The sequence below is a fragment of the Coturnix japonica genome, chromosome 12 (assembly GCF_054131305.1).
Source record: "Coturnix japonica strain WE chromosome 12, WE-NBRP24, whole genome shotgun sequence".
NCBI lineage: Eukaryota > Metazoa > Chordata > Aves > Galliformes > Phasianidae > Coturnix > Coturnix japonica.
The window spans coordinates 11,880,906-11,896,953 of record NC_140674.1 but is presented as its reverse complement, the minus strand read 5'-3'; the positions used below and the strand labels follow the sequence as shown (position 1 = coordinate 11,896,953).

Sequence of the window (16,048 nt, the reverse complement as noted above, 5' to 3'; positions counted from 1 at the left end):
GGAAGCCCACCCTCAGCCATAAAAATGCAAAAATAGTGCAACAGGCAATGTGGCAGAACAGGGCGCTCTGTATTCATTCACAATTAGGTGTTCTATTCTGTTGTCACCAGATGCTGCCACGCACATTACACAACAGAAATGGGATTAGCAGGAATAACAAAAACCTGTCAAAGCACAAAACCATGGCCTAGTAGTCCTGACAAATTAAACAGTCTACAATGAGTGCGAGAGCATGAAAATCACTCACCCTTCCTCTTCTATCTCTCAGAAGTAGGCAGTAAATGCTTTCTTAAAGGCAGGCCACCATGTAGCCAATGCTAGAAAGAAGGGGGGAAAAAGGCATTTTTCATTTCTCACTGAGTGTAGAATAAGGACAAACCACCTGACTAACACATATCTGAAAGTTAATGTTTCATTCTGTTTATTACAGAATAATTGACATGCTCCTGGTATGTCCCAAGTAACTCTTGTTACAATGCTGTTATACCTAGCTACGTATTTCTGAACTTAGAAGCTTCCATGTAGTGCCATTAGCTTAATTTGTGTCCATGTGATACAAGATAAAATAGGTCCAATAACTCTGTGAAACGCATGTTTTGATCATTATGTTCTTTCTGGTCGGTCATCAACACAGGATTCTGGAAGATTCAGAGGGTGAGAGAAGACTGTTTGTACAGAAACTCGCTCCAAGGCTGGAAACCAGATGAGTTTTTTGTATAGTGCTCTGTGACAGCTGCAGTGTTTCCAAGTTTTTAAGATAACATTAGGATCAAGTCTGCTATGGCCTGTTTTATTTACATTGATTGAGTTTAATAATGATGTCATTAAGCTGGGCAGCCAACTGTGCTTTGCAATTTCTCTAGGGCACTGCGACAAGTTGTTCTTCATAACTCACTTGTCCATTCTGCATCAGACTTATGTCAGATGTTACAGTGACATGTAACAAGCTTTTTCAAGTCCTTTTTTGAAGGTATCTTTTGGTCTCATTAGCTACCTACCGGTGAATTGTCTTATCTTAGCATTCTCTGTAGATGTTGCTCATTGGCCATTCTTCTTGCATCTATTTAGCTCGTTAGCTTGAAAGTTTTTCTCCTGTCCACTTTCATTCATTATTTGCTGGTCCTAAACTTGATGCACTCATATCCTTGCTATAAGTTAAACTGTATGGTTATTCACTTTTGCTGTAGGATTTTTAATAATAGAAGTGAAAGAACATCAACTGTGGGAAAAACAGGATATAAGTAGCCAGAGGAACAAAATCTTTAGGTTTCCAGTCGACTGGGAAACATTCAGAGGGCTCTTTTTTCCCCATATACTTCTGCATTCTCACTTTTCTTCTTGCCTAAGGAGTGGCAGATAAGTCACTGGTGCTACTCTAAGTTTAGATGATCAATTCAGTAAGGGTGACAAATGTTATTTTCTTACCTATTTCCTGACCCCATAAGATTTCCAAGATTTCTTCTGGGAATTACTTACAGAAGATGTATTTCTTCATCTGTGGCACAAAAACCATTTTTCCCTTTTATTTCCACCCTCTGAAAAAGTCCTTGGAGTAATAGATAAAATGTCAGAAATAATTAAGAAAAATACTGATATACACTGTGGCAGAGAATTATACCTTTTGAGATGGTTGTTTTCATCATCTGTAGTCAGTCCCCTGATAGATATAAATACCAACTTTATCACCTTGTTTTAGATGACGATTTCTTGAATTGATGTTGATGAAGACTATATTTTGGAAACTTCAATTAGAGTCTAAGAATGTTTCCAGTCCGAAGCAGAGGATGTGAGATCAAAATAGAGCGAGTAATCATCACAGAATGCAGTCATTCCTGTGTGTGCTACTTACTTGATCCTGTTTGTGAAAATCCTTTTTTCTATTTTTGATTCTTAATTTTTCTTTGACTTATTTTTATCCTAAACACCACTATGTATGGAAAGTAAACATCTCTCTCTACATGCTCTTAGTGCTTAGACTGCAGCTTGTGTTAATATGTTCAGTATATTTAACAGTCAAAACAACGGTAGACAGGTGATGATGGCTAAACTCAAAGTGTGTTTGTGCTGGTTACAATTTAAGGAATTTCCTGTGATGAGGTGGCTTCATAGTATATATACTATGTAGTATATATACTGTAGCATCCATGTGCATATACAAAAAATAAAAAGAAAAAGGAAAAAAAGAAAGCCAATGGGACCAGAGACTTTTCCTGTGGCATATATAAGAGAAGGATGGTTTACCTTGGGGTTTTCTACAGAAGACTACAATCAAATTTGCCTGCAATCAATACAAAAGTAACAGGTAAAGCTTGCATGGCACAGTGAGCTGACAATAGATCAACTCTGTCTCACAGACTTTCCTGCCCAAAAACTTTTATTCTGAAAAGCACGTATCTACTTAGTACGCAATTTTTACTTCTGGGCTAAATGGCTGTTCACATTATAAGGTGTTTATGCGCTAAGAAAGAACTTTTTTGCCCTGGATTTTTTATAAAAAAATTCATATTTGTTTTTAAGGGAAATGGATTGTGACTAGATTTATTGTACCATGTACTCAAAGATCAAATTGCATGACCAAAAGCATTTATATTTTTATTTATAGGAAATAATATAAAGGAACAAGAAGCTTATGTGCAGCTTAAGTGTTGCGCATTTATCTTTTTCAAAATGCATTAGAAAGGCAAATGGACTTGGAATGCCAGTTAAAAAGCAAGGATAACTTGCTATAATTTATTACTTTTTGTATTTAGTTAGATTTGAAGTTCAAGTTATAGTGCCTGCAGATCAACTCGAATTCTCTACTATATTTTATTAGGTACATGGTAGCAATTGGTTGCATAAGGGACTAAAAATTGGTCCTAAATCCTCTTCAACTGTTAAGTGATGCTTCTATATTCTTTGATTTTTAAAAAGCCTCAATAGCTAAATCTACAGAGTATTGGGTTCCTTAACCTGCTTTGGAAAGGAGCTCTGTATAAAAAGCCCCATGTGCACATGCAAACCTCTGAAAGTTGTTCATTATCATTTCTGCAGACTTTCAAATTCTGGGCTATTTGGACAGTGTTGAGGGATAGATTTCTCATGGTCTATATTAGACTTAAACATCGACTGGGCCACAGTCCTCAGCAGGGGAATGTCTCAGGTGTGCTTTGTTCACATGATTTGTCAACAATCCCTCAAGTCAAAACAGTGTAAACTATGCCTCCTATTTTTTTATATGTTGACCCATGACATCAGAAGTGGATACTGGTGGTGTGGCAGTAGAGGCTAAACCTTCCCGCTAATGTCCTTGTACGTGTTGTTGCCATGTGCCAGATGGCAGCAGAACAGTATCTGACAAAGAAGTGTGAATGGACCAAAGGTGCGTTCTTGAATTTCTCCATGTGGGGGAAAAAAAAAAAAAAAAAAAAAGGCATTCATCCATGTGTATGTTTGGTGGCCCTGCCAGGCAGGGGGTTTGGAACTACATGATCCTTGAGGTCCCTTCCAACCCGGGTCATTCTGTGTGATTCTGTGATTCTGTGTGATGTGCTTGCTGAATGTTTATGGAGAACAAACAGTGGTCTGAGCACAGTGAGGTGGTAAGTGGTGCTTTTCAGCAGTGGTGAAAGTGAGTCACCTCCACTGTTATGAGTGCACCATGCAGGCTCTTGTTATCTGCTGGTAAAAATGCATAGCTAATGGTGATGACTACGCTGATAAATAGTGTTTTGTAGCTGAGAATGTATCAAATAGTGTCACTGTGCTCTTTGTAGCTATTGTAGTTTTCATGGAAATAAATAGGAGGCATTACTTTCGGGGCAACCTGTGAGTATATGTGTGAGCGTGTGCATACTGTATCTTCCAATGCTCATAATGCAGGTTTCTGACCATCGGTGTCAACTATATTTCTTTGTAGTATTATGTCTGCTGGTCTGTCCATCAATTAGATTTTTCTGGTTGTGTCAGAAGATGTTCAGTCTCTCTGTGGTTCAGATTCTTAGTGAAGTAGGGAGAACAGAACTTGACCATCTTTATCTAACAGTATGCATCTCAGATGAAAGTCTGAGTAAATCCAAGGCACAGTAATAAATATTGTAACTCTTAATATGGCACTAGATTTCTCATGCAGTTTTTTCTACCATGTGCAGATATTTAAAGGGTCTGAACTGTAAAACAAACAACAGTTAATGGCAGAGCAAATACTGAAATCCTCATAATACATGCTCTGCTTTGTATCCCAAATGACTTCTGCTGCCTGGCAATTGTTTATGGACCAGTTTCCCCTGCAGTGCTGACTATATATGTATATATAAAAAGAAAGGAGAACCACAGTATTGTGCTGTAGCAGACAGCTGCTAAATAAATCTGTACCAAGCAGTGTCACCCTCAATGAGGCATAAATCATAAATCAAATTTGAGAAATAATGATATCAACCAGAGCAGTGTGGCATTGTGAATCTTTTGGAGAGAAGAAAAACTCTTTTTGCTGTGTTTTGTTTCATCAGTTTTAATAACGCTCAGATTTTTTCACTGATGAATTCATGCCATGTGGATTTTTTTCCCCACTGAAATATGAAAGCAATGTACCTACATCCAAGTGAAATTAAATTTAGAGCTTTTCCCCCCCTCTTCTTGAAAAATAAATATAGTTAATACACAACATAAATATTGATTCTGACGCTGGGTTATCAAGACATTTTTGTGGAACTGCATGACAACATTATAAAACACAATTGTTTGCTATTAGTCCTGTTAGCATTGCTTTAAACAGGTGAAAGGGATACTGTCCTTGTTATTCAGATGTATTTTGCTATGTTAATGTATGATAAACACACAATCGCTTCTACATGTCCTTTATAGATATGGTACCTTAATATTTTAAAGTAAAATTTGATCCATCTTGAGTTTCAGCATGAGTTCTCATTGGCAGCACGATGTTAATAAATCATCAGAGCACCATTGATCAACTGGCTTATTTAGCACTGCACAAACAGCAAGAATTTATACCAGGCCACAAACTCCACACCATGCCTTTGCCATTAAGAGAGTTAATAACTTCACACTGATGGGTTATTAGATTCTGTGTAGCCCCGAATGAAAAATATTTAGAAGGAACCTGTGGGCAAAGCACGAGCCAGGTCTATTTAAAATCTCCAAGCTGTTGCAAGTGAGACATTCAATGCTATGCCTGTTATAGCCTCAGCTTCTACTAGAGAGATGATTCTGGTTCTTATAACATGATTATAGATTGACTGGGTCTTGTTCTTTTCAGTCTATTTTCTACTTCTGTTGTAGGATACCAGTTCCCAAGTGCTGTAATCCTTAACCAATTATCTTGGACGTTACTCTGACTAGGCTCATTACATGTTTCTCTGCACTCTGTTCCCCGCTCATCTTTCTTTGATGTTGCATTTTCATTCATTTCATTTCTCACATATACTTGTAGGATTCAGCCTACATTTCCCTTATTAAAACTTCCACTATTTTTGTAATGAACTGGCTCTCATTTTTCTCATTTCGTGTACTGAAAAGAAACTACTGTCAAATTGGAGCCATTAATAGCATAACTTTTTCTCTATTGCTAAACAAAAACACCCCAGTCTTCACCTGATAAATTTAGTAAGATTTGATATAATTCTGTCATCTTTAAAACACCAACCTGGCATCTAAATTAGGTCTTAAAAGAAGAAGAATCATAAAGGCTCACTCTTTTCTCTAGAAGAAAGAAAGAAAGCCACCGGAAATAATCTGAGAATGATTCAACCTGTAGCAGGTGATTCCTTAAATATGAGGTGAAGACGTGTGAACCTCCTCCTCCCATCCCTTCCATGGAAAATCAGCAGGAGAGCAATCCTGGATGTGTGGAGTTCTGATTTCACATCGGTTACACAAAGAATGGCTGCACAGGCCAAAAAGCCAAATTCTTCAGCCTAGGAAATAGGGATTGGAAGATATGCAGCAAAGATACAAGAAACATTTCAAGGACTGTGACTACAATGGAGAGCGTGGAGTGCCTACTGTTTTTTCTGGTATCAAAGGCATGTGTTTAATGAAGGCAGTGTTTGCAGGCTCAGAGTAGACCACAGTGCACCACAAACTCCACACCATGCCCTTACTGTAGGAGAGTTAATAATTTCCCACTGACAGGTTATTACTTTGTGATTTCCTCACATGCTGTGGTGTACTGGCTGTTAATGGGAGAAGTTCATGGAAGAGAAATCTACCAAAAACTGCCAATTGGAAGTCTCTACACTGCAGATCTTTGGAAGACGGAAGAGTTTCCTGGGGAAAAGTCACCAAATGTTTGTTTCTTTCCTGCACTAATACCCAAGCATCCACTATTGGGCACTGTAAGTGGCAAACTGGACATCTTTCATGAACTGGTAAGACTCTTACAGCCTTCATAACCTCAGCAACCTGCCTAAAGATAAGGGGGTGACTCCATGCTTCTGCTTTCAGCATGGGATTTTGGGTTCCACATAGAGGGACCTTATAATGGGCCTGCTTCTCCAAGCCAGCTTGCACATACACATTGGTGTTTGATAAGGGGAAATTGCTAACGCAGCATTAAGTTGAGTTTTAAATGAAAGAACTGATAGAAATACCATCTGAATGATCACATCTGTGTTCAGCGAGACTGGATTTCTTTCTATTTAAGGGAACTGTGATCTAATTTTGTGTCTTCCCAGTGGATTTTTATTTTTCCCTGTTGGCAGGGTAATAGGTTACTTTCTGGTAAAACACACAAATATTTTCTAACTGCAAACCATCATGTTTCAGTGGTTTCAGCTTTTCAGATTGTTATCTACAACTGTTATTACTATGCTATTGTAACCACCACTTTTTTCCAGATTGAATGTACTGCTATTTGAACTCTGATCTTACAGACAGAGCGTGAACAGCACCTTTAGTAGGACAGTGAATCCTAAGTGTTAAACCATGGCCATTTTAATTGATTGTAGTCTCTATGTATATACTGAATTTGTATATACTGAATACTTGGGGGGGTAGGGGGAGTAAACTCTTTTATTAAAGGGTAAATTCTTAAATTGGAATTTTTAACCATACTACTAACCATGTAGTTATGTATATACTGAGTTTGTGGGACTGAATTTCTGATTGTTTTTCTAATTAGAGGCTGAATTTGGGTCCAAATGGGCAGGCAGATCTTAATGACTGTGTAGACCACCAATCACATCACTCATCAAATCTTGATGTGTCTTCAATATTTAATTCAGTCAGAAATCCTTAAATAATTCAGTAATTTTTAATTAACGAAAATAGGGCAGTTAGTTGATTTTACTTATGTTTTTTGGGCAGGGAGTATTTATCAACACTATTCCATGCTTTTACTCTTCTCTAATATATATTTTTATCTATATATATTTTTTCTTTCTTGGTATTTTATGGGTCTTAGATGCTTACTTAGTTATATATTTTTCTAAAAAAACCTGTGACTTTGATTTGTAAATGTGAATGTGATCAATACAATCCTATGGCTTCAAAGTGTTCTTATTTATATTTAAATCCTTCCTTTCACCTGCTGTTTGTTGCTTTTTAGTTATGTCACCAGTCCCACTGGAGCTCAGGAAATCTAGCTGGTCCTTCACTAAGCTGCCAGACATATTCTTTTCCCATGTACTCCCATGTCCCTGCAGCTTCTGATGTAAAACAGATTTAAGTTTGCGTAGAGCAGAGGTCAACATGAAAGCTTAAAACAAAACAAAACAAAAAAAAAAATAGCTGGCATTCAACTTTTAGCTCTGGTTTCTATTATAACTCAAGGCTCTATTTTTGTCATTTAAAAATGGTACTATTGTTTTGCATCCATCCCTTACCTCTCACTTTCATTGATTTTTTTTTAATGACTGTGATGTCCAGTTTAGATAAACTTCTAGTCATGTTGATGATCATTTGGCTGAACTGCAGCTCTTTATGCCACAGTTGTAAAATTGACATGTATTTTGCAAACTGAGCTCTATTAAGTTTTCATTTATTTTGCAACGTACAAAGCTTTGAAGGCATTCCTCTTGTATTCATGTAGTTATTTGCAGCCATGACTTCAAGTCTTTGCTGTGAGTAATGGGAGTAGTGGCTTAATGCAGTCTCTTTAGCAACAGATTTCTGAAAAGTTAATCTCAAAGTAGTTCAATTTATATTTGTTCTGTAGCTTTGTAGCAAAACATCCCATTCTGAATACCTCAGTAAATAAGCATGAGTTGTGTTGAGTGAGGGTTAAAAACTACGTGCTATGGCTCACTGCGCTGGTCCACTTACCAGTGCTGTGTATATGTATTCAGCCTTTTGCATTTTTGGTCCTTTATCAGATGAAAATTACAAGTGGAGGTGTAATTTCAGTGCGTGGCTTAATGTCATTAAGCCCTGTTGCAGTGGCTAAAATCCAGACCCCGTTGTGGTCTTACAAGACAATTTGGCAAAGAAACTTGTGTTGTTTTACTGAGATGATGAGATTTGGACAAGAACTGTGCTCCCATTAAGGAATGAAGCCTTATGAATGAATCTGCTGCATTTTAGCTTACATGGAACATCTCTACATTAACAAGGATGTATGCGGACTGCCTGCTAGCTTGTGAAACATCCAGCCTCTCCTGGTCTTGTAGGGAAAGGTATGTACCCTGAGCAGCCCTGGAGCTGCTCCTTGCTGCAATCCAGGGTATTTGCATTTCTGCTGTTCTGTGCAGCACAAACTGGTCAGTACTCAAGCATGAGTATAAGCTGCTATGGAAAAAGGTGTACTTTTTTCCCCTGGAACTTCATTCAAACTGCAGTAATTAATTACAAACTAGAATTAAGTTCCTTATATTATAAAGACTTAGGCCTTAGTCTGTAGTGGGTTGGGAATTGAACCAAGATCAAATGGATAATAAAAGTATCTTTAACTTCATGGAAGCTCATAAAAGATTGTATTAATTAGGATGAGTAAATAACGAGTAAGGATGAGCCCATTGCAAAGGCTGAGGAAGAACTTTCAACTGTGCATTTGGTGTTAATTTAGCACCTCATTCATTTCTGGATAAATGCGATAACTCTTCCACCATTTGTCATTTATTGCTCTTCTGGTAGTGATGGTTTCTTCATCCACGTGGAAAATGTGATGGAAGGTAGAAAGCAGATAAAAAGGCATGGCTGAAATGGAGCCCTCTGAAAAATTAGGAGTTTTTTTAATGCATGATTTAGCATGTTATGCTAAAAAATTTTCATGGTCCTAGGGCCTTCAAATGGTTTTGATTCCTCTTTTTGAGGAATTTGTGCAGTTTGAGCATTTTGGGGTTGGTTACGTGGTTAATTTTGAAGTTGCTTGCTATAGCTGTGTAAATCTGAGAGGGCACTCTGAGACCTTGTACACTTAGTATAAAATCAGGAAATATGCAATGGACATTATAAGAAGCAGTATTTTATCACAAGAGAAATGTTGCCAGTAAGGAAGAGTCATTTAGTGATAATACTGAGGAAGGAGACAAAGCATCTGACGTGAGACTTGGATCTAGGATGCCATAGAGCATTCAAATAAGAGAATCCACTGGAGATTTTACTCCTCATTCCTTGCACAAAAGCTCTACAAAAGCTTGCCAAAGTAGAGCAAATTTTAGAATTTTCAACAAATGCTGCTTTTAACACAAGTGCTTAAAATCACAACTTTGATTTTGGAAAAAGCTTTAAATAATAAAAACATCAAAGTTCAGTGCTTATATAAAAGCTGGTGTCTGGTTTTCTCAAGCATCGTTTTGATATCAGGGTTTATGAACACTGGCTTTTTGTTGTTAGACTTAATATCCTCTGTATATCCTCTGTTGTTGAAAACAAAAACTAAATAACAGACTTGCAAATAATCTTGAGCTGGCAATATTGTCCAGATGGCACTCTTTCCTCCAAACTGTGGCAATCTATCTTCACCCTTGTTTCCATATTAATTACTCATACACATTATTGTATGCTGATTAAAGCTAAAAAAATAGAATTTCCAGGTCCTGTTCCTAACCCTCTAGCACTACAACTTCGAAACACTCTTGTTTGTAATCTTGACTATTAATTTTTGTGTGCATGATAAAATTGCCACAAAGGTACACTGCACATTCTGGTTAAAATTAACAGTAGGAACATTCTGCACAACTCCAGAAGTTCAGCTTTGTATTTCAATGAACTTGCAGTTCTTCCTCTGATAATACAAATTAGAACCCCAAAACTACTACAGATTTTCATCTACTAGATCAAGTGCCAGTTTAATGAAACACTGTCTGAGAAAGGTTGTCTGGAGGCAAAATTTCCATCAATACCAAGGCATTAGGTAAGAGTTCATGTGCTAGTGAAAGCATTAGAACTAATTTTATTCAGGATGTTATTGCATAGAAGTATTGTGGTGCTGCATCTTGTTTGCCAGTCACTCAGACTCTATCCCCTGTATTGTCCTACCATAACTACTTAGAGTGGTTCATGAAAATAGACTGTTTTTTACAGAGCATTGGTTACTTCCAACAGCATTCAGAACCAGTAAGACCTTATTGTTTACATGAACTTTCTTTTAATGTTTAAAGTTATAATATTATTACTTAAACCTCTTTTTTTCTTGGTACCATCAGAGGTAAGTAGATGAAATTCTGTTTTTGAGTTTCAAAAGAAACATGACTCTCTGGATTTTGGACTGCCTAACTTTCTTTCCCAGTGTGTCAGGTCCTGTATCTCAGGATGAAACACTGATGTGACAGACTGCCATAATGCAATGTGTTCAACCACCTCAATGGTGCATCAACTGGAAGGAGTTCCCAAAGATTCAGTTCACACATGCACACACACAAAAAAAATCATGAGGGAGAAACAGTTTGGGGAAGCGGAACATTAATCTTTTTCACATAGTTTGGCACAAATTTAATTATGAAGTATTTGTAAATGTTCAATCAATTAGACCACTCGATTGTCAAACTTATAACTTTGAAAGCAGATAATCTTTTGCAGAAGAAAAGCTTCTCTTAAGCGAGATCTTTTATGTTAACTGCTCCAGAAAGAAAGTGCTACGTTTTCCATAGAATGTGAAGAAAGTGCAGGAAAAAAGTGCGTAATCTTTGGCCAAATTTCAGGGTTTTCATGTAAATGGACTTGTTAAACCTTTAAAGTCCCAGGTTTGGGGGAAAAAAATCACTTTTCTCTTTCGGTTAATGATTATATTTAATAGAAATAGTCATCTAGTAACTCTAGAATATTTAATTTTTATAAGGGAAACTCAAAACTAATTGGAGGTGGATTCATAAGCTGAAGAAACTGCATGAAAGCTATTAATTTTTCCCTATTTTTTCAAATACTTCTCCAAAGACTCACTTTCATGTCTCTTTTACGTGTAATATTTAAGTTCAAAATTTGGCAGTTCCAGTGTAAGGTAGCACAGTCTTTATCAATTATGAACAATGAAGTCCTGTGAAACTAAATTGACCAAATGGAATCTGTTTCTTTGTACATAACACTGCCACTCTGGAAAAAATTCAAGTTATAAACCTGCAACTAAAGATGTTAACATCCATATTCTGTATCTTTTCTGTCAGGTTCTTTATTTTTCTACCTGGATAACCAGTTTCTTTGCTCCTTGTGTTGTAACTACTGTGTCTCATTTTCTCATAGCACTGTCTTCTTGGGCTTCACTGACTGCAAAAATAGAAGATATTCTCCTGAGTGATGACTGGTTTTCATCCCATCATGTCCTGAGCTTCCACATCCCTCTGCTCAAAGAAATGCCAGGTAAGGCACAGCTCTGCCACAACCAAACCTCATCATAAAACTACGAAAAACTGAAGACCTATCCCTGCACAGAGGAGAATGGAATAATTATATGCCTGTGTGGAGTGTCATAACATTGTATGGTAGCCAAAAAGCTTGCAGACATGTCTTAAGTGTTTAGGGTGATATTTCCGGATTGTCATATTCTGTCACAAATGTCTCAATGGGGTCATGCCGTAAGACATTGAACGACATGACACTGAATTGTTTTGATGTCTGCTGGTCATGGTGGCACAAGCAAGAGGTTTTCCAGCTGATGTTAGGTGGGCAGAAGATAGGTGACACATTTTAGGAAAGTAATTGTATTTATTAAGGTAAATCATGTTGTGAGCTAATGTCACGTGACCCTTCCCAATCACACTGAATTGACAGAAAGCTTCTAGCTCCATGGAGGGTATTTGGAGCAGAAAATCTGTCATATTTAATGGGATGAATGGAGTATGTCTTTATCAGCCACAAAATAGCTTTATGACAGTACGCTTTTCTACGTGATGATAAATTTGTGTTACTTATACATATTGTACACCTTAATGAACGCAGTCAGTACTGTAGTTTAATATGGCATAGACTGAATTCTGATGCAATAAGACTATCCAGTGCTCTGTCAAAGCTTGTGCTGACAAAATCAGTGAAAGAAAGTTCACTGATACACAGTGATGGAGAGGAGGCGAGTATGTGTAAAGGTGAGTGACTCCATGAACACTGAGAACTGAGATGGGTGATCTGGATGGTGTCTGGGTGCCACGGGGGGAAGGTTTGTAAATATAGAGAGAAAAAAAACTGAGGGAAAAGGAATACTGGTGGGATTGGCAGCCCCGTGATGGCACCAGAGACAGCATTGAGCTAGATGGAGCGTCCCCTCTGAGGAAGAGAAACTTGCAGGGCAAAGGCAGTGCATATATTTTATATGGACAATGTGTTTATATTCTGGGAGCAAATCAGAGCAGAATGTGAGTGGCCGTGCTCCACTGATAAAATGACAACCCAAATGTTGTTCAAACAGAAAATTGATTGCAGTTGCTCTCTCTTGTGTTGAGGGCAGTCCCTGTGTTGGCTGCAGAAGGGCTTAGAGTTTGCAGACCAAGACTAAATCATAACCAGAGTCTGTCTGAAACCTTGTCTGCCAGTAAGAACAGCAGAAATACTGTCTGTCCAAGTGCTGCTGCAGCTGAGTTAAGATGTATCACAGCAGTGAGCTGCCTCACTAATGCTGACTGAACAAGGAGTCTTGGCTGCCTGCTTTTGACTTCACGTAACCTTTTCAAAAACAGGCAAATATCTTAGGAGCTTGATTCTCATTGCAAGTTGGATGGCTGAAGGGTGACTAACATAAACAACAGTCTATCTGCAATCAGATAGTCTGAAATAGTTTCATAAATCTCAAAACACTCCTTCTACCCAAGTTTCATCTGTTTGTGCTCTGTGAAAGTTGTATAGTGGCTGGACAAGTGTTAAAGCAGTGTTTTGTTAACCAAATATGACTGACTTTTGGAACTACCAGTGGTTCATTTTTTTTCAATCCCTTTCTCACCCATGCCTGTTGATTTTCTCTGGGACACTGCACTGAGCACTGATGTTGATGTGTAGGTGCTGGGAGCTGGGCATATGTGTCATGCTACCTGAGATAGTAGAGAGTGTGGAGTACTCCCACAAAGCATGCGGCATGCCAGCTCTCTGTATCGCAGTGAGGACTAGAGGGTTGTTTTTCATTTGTTTTTTTCCCTGTGGATCTTTTACATGCAAGTCAGGCTTCGCATCGCCCACAGTCAAAAAAAGAAAAGAAAGAAATCCTCCTCTACAGAGACAAATAGCAACATGTGGCTGAAAGATAACAGAAACGTACATGCAAGTGCAGAAATTAAATATGGAAATATGAAAATGAGGTGGATTTTTTTTTTAAGCAAAATAACTGATTCACTTGTCATTTCTGCAATTAGATGGGAACCTTACTTCCTTAGCATCCCATCTCAGAAGAACAAAATAGAAAACAAAAGGTCTGTAGATAAGAAGCACCATCTCAACACCCAGTTGCATTGGTTGGCTTTGGCAGTGGAAGTCTTTTGCAAAACTTTGCAGACAGCATGAAAAAAGCAACAGGGAAAAAAAAAAAAAAAGACAAAAGCAAAAGAGCACGTTAGAACAATATGTGCAAGATGTAGATGTGTGTTCCTCCTCCCTTCTTAGACTTGTGTCCAGTGTTGCTGCAATGTCACACCTTGACCTATGAGGTGCTTGATTACTTTTCAGTGGCTTTTTCTTCCACTGTCATTTCTTGCATCTCCTCCTTCCCCCCATGTCCCTTCTTCCTGCCCATAGCCAACATCTTTTCCAGATATTTAACGTAAAAGTGATTACCTCTGCTCCCTTCAGGCTTTGCCCCTGCTTCTGTGATGGTTTGAACAAGCTGTAAAAAAATCACTGTGCTCGGCAACAGGGCTGGTTGTTTCTGAGCCACATCCCTTTGGAGTCTGCAGTGAAGAGCTGCCTCAAGGAGCAGTGCAGTGATGGACATACAGACCCTGATGTTAAGGACTGCTGGGATCACTCTGTTCCTTCTCCTGTTAATTTGTCAGTCTGTGTTTACAAAAGGATAGAGTGAAATATCCATGATCCTGTAATTTTCATTCGGCCCCAAGAAATCTAGTTATTGAAGTACTCTTCAGTAGGCAAGAAAATGAGTTATATCTTCCTCTCTTTATACAAAGACTTTGTATGAATCTTGCCCATGTAACATATTAAAGTGGATCAGACTGTCTCTTAACAGGAGCCTTTGCTGCGTCAGGTAAAACTAGAAGCTAAGGCTAACTGCAGCCTATATTCCATCATATGTAGCACAGTCATATGGAAATTAGTATTCATTTTAAGCTAACTTGCCTGGGACAAGCCCAGCCCTATTTTGACACTAATGTGTTAGGGTGTAGAAATGAGCAGTGACTGATCAGATTTACTCTAATATACATCCTGAATTGTACAGGTGCTTCAAGGCAGAGCCTGAGCTGCATCTTTTGTCCATTAGAATGTGCACAAAATGTTTGGGGTTTATTTATTTATTTATTAAACAATCAATAAATAATCTAAAATTGGGATGATTTATCAGTCCTGTGCAGTACAGTGGGAGCCTTGTAGCAGCCCAGGTTTATGAACAGAGGAGGGTTGTGTGGTGCACCAGGAAAGAAATGGGTATGCCATTCATTCTTTAGCCACTGGCAAGAATTCAGAAATCCTGTGTCCTTCCCACCTGACTAGTAACAAGCTGAGTTGCAGAGCTCATTGTTATGAAGATGGAGAAGACGGAACTGCAGTTCAGCCTCATGTATGCTAGTTATGCTCAGGTCTACAGAGCACAAAAAAATGAACCTGTCCCTTCCATGTTTGAGCTGCAATATCCAGACTCCTAGCAAAGCAGCAGATATGGCAGCCTAACATCCTCATTGGGGTCCTCCTGTTGCATTGGCTGTTGTCTCTGTTATTCTCCACTTTTTCTGTTTTGGTGAAATTCTGAACAGTTTCATCTTGAAGGTTTGTGAGGTAGCAACAGGATGCACCCAGAAGAGGCTTGTGTTGAACAGGTCAGCCTGACAAGTATATCCTGGTTAACAGGGTGCTTGTGCACCTCAGCAGTATGAACACAGAAGGGGGTAATCAGAGGCAGAGGATTACTTACTTTTTTATATTTCACATCAGTGTAAAGAAAATAGGTTTTCCTCTCTCTTAATAGAGTAATATCGTTCTCCAAATGAGATGATAGGCATCCTCTTTCTGCACCTTGTTCTCATCAGTGTCACCTATGCACACTGCTCCAAAAACTTTGTGCAAATATTTACTCTTTTCTGTTTTCTCTATTTTGATACCTTATTTTCTCTGCTTCCTTTGTGCTTATTTTTTTCTTATAATGCTTCTCTTATTAAAGCTTTTTTTCCTCCTGGCCAGCTCCTTTCCAATGGCTCCTATTTTCTAGAGAGTGCCTGTAATTGTATTTATTTTATTCACAAACCTCCAAATGACTATTCCTTAGATTTAAAATGTGTCCTTTACTATCTCAGTGATGCAGATGGTCAACACTAATTTATCTTCATTCTATTCCGACACGCAGTTCCTCCAACCACTTGTGTTTTGCTGGATACCTGTCAACTCTTCACATTCAGAGACCTTGGAAAAGTAACCAACTTTGAAGATTTTGTAGCCGGCTTTTTGTCTGAATGGGAAACTGCTGAGTTTCATCTCATCCCTGTTGTGACTAATTCCAGGTATTTATTAAGCATTCAATATTGTATGAGCCAAA

The 16,048-nt window shown here is 38.2% G+C and overlaps 1 protein-coding gene across 1 annotated transcript in view; it reads left to right on the top strand.

Moving 5' to 3' along the window:
- The window catches only part of LOC107318292 (uncharacterized), a 163,425-nt gene that overhangs the window by 83,189 nt on the left and 64,188 nt on the right, over window positions 1-16,048 (top strand). Inside the window, exons 11-12 of the mRNA XM_085513561.1 lie at window positions 11,611-11,727; window positions 15,860-16,013. Coding sequence (XP_085369687.1) covers window positions 11,611-11,727; window positions 15,860-16,013 — 271 coding nt within the window. The remainder of the gene's footprint in view (window positions 1-11,610; window positions 11,728-15,859; window positions 16,014-16,048) is intronic.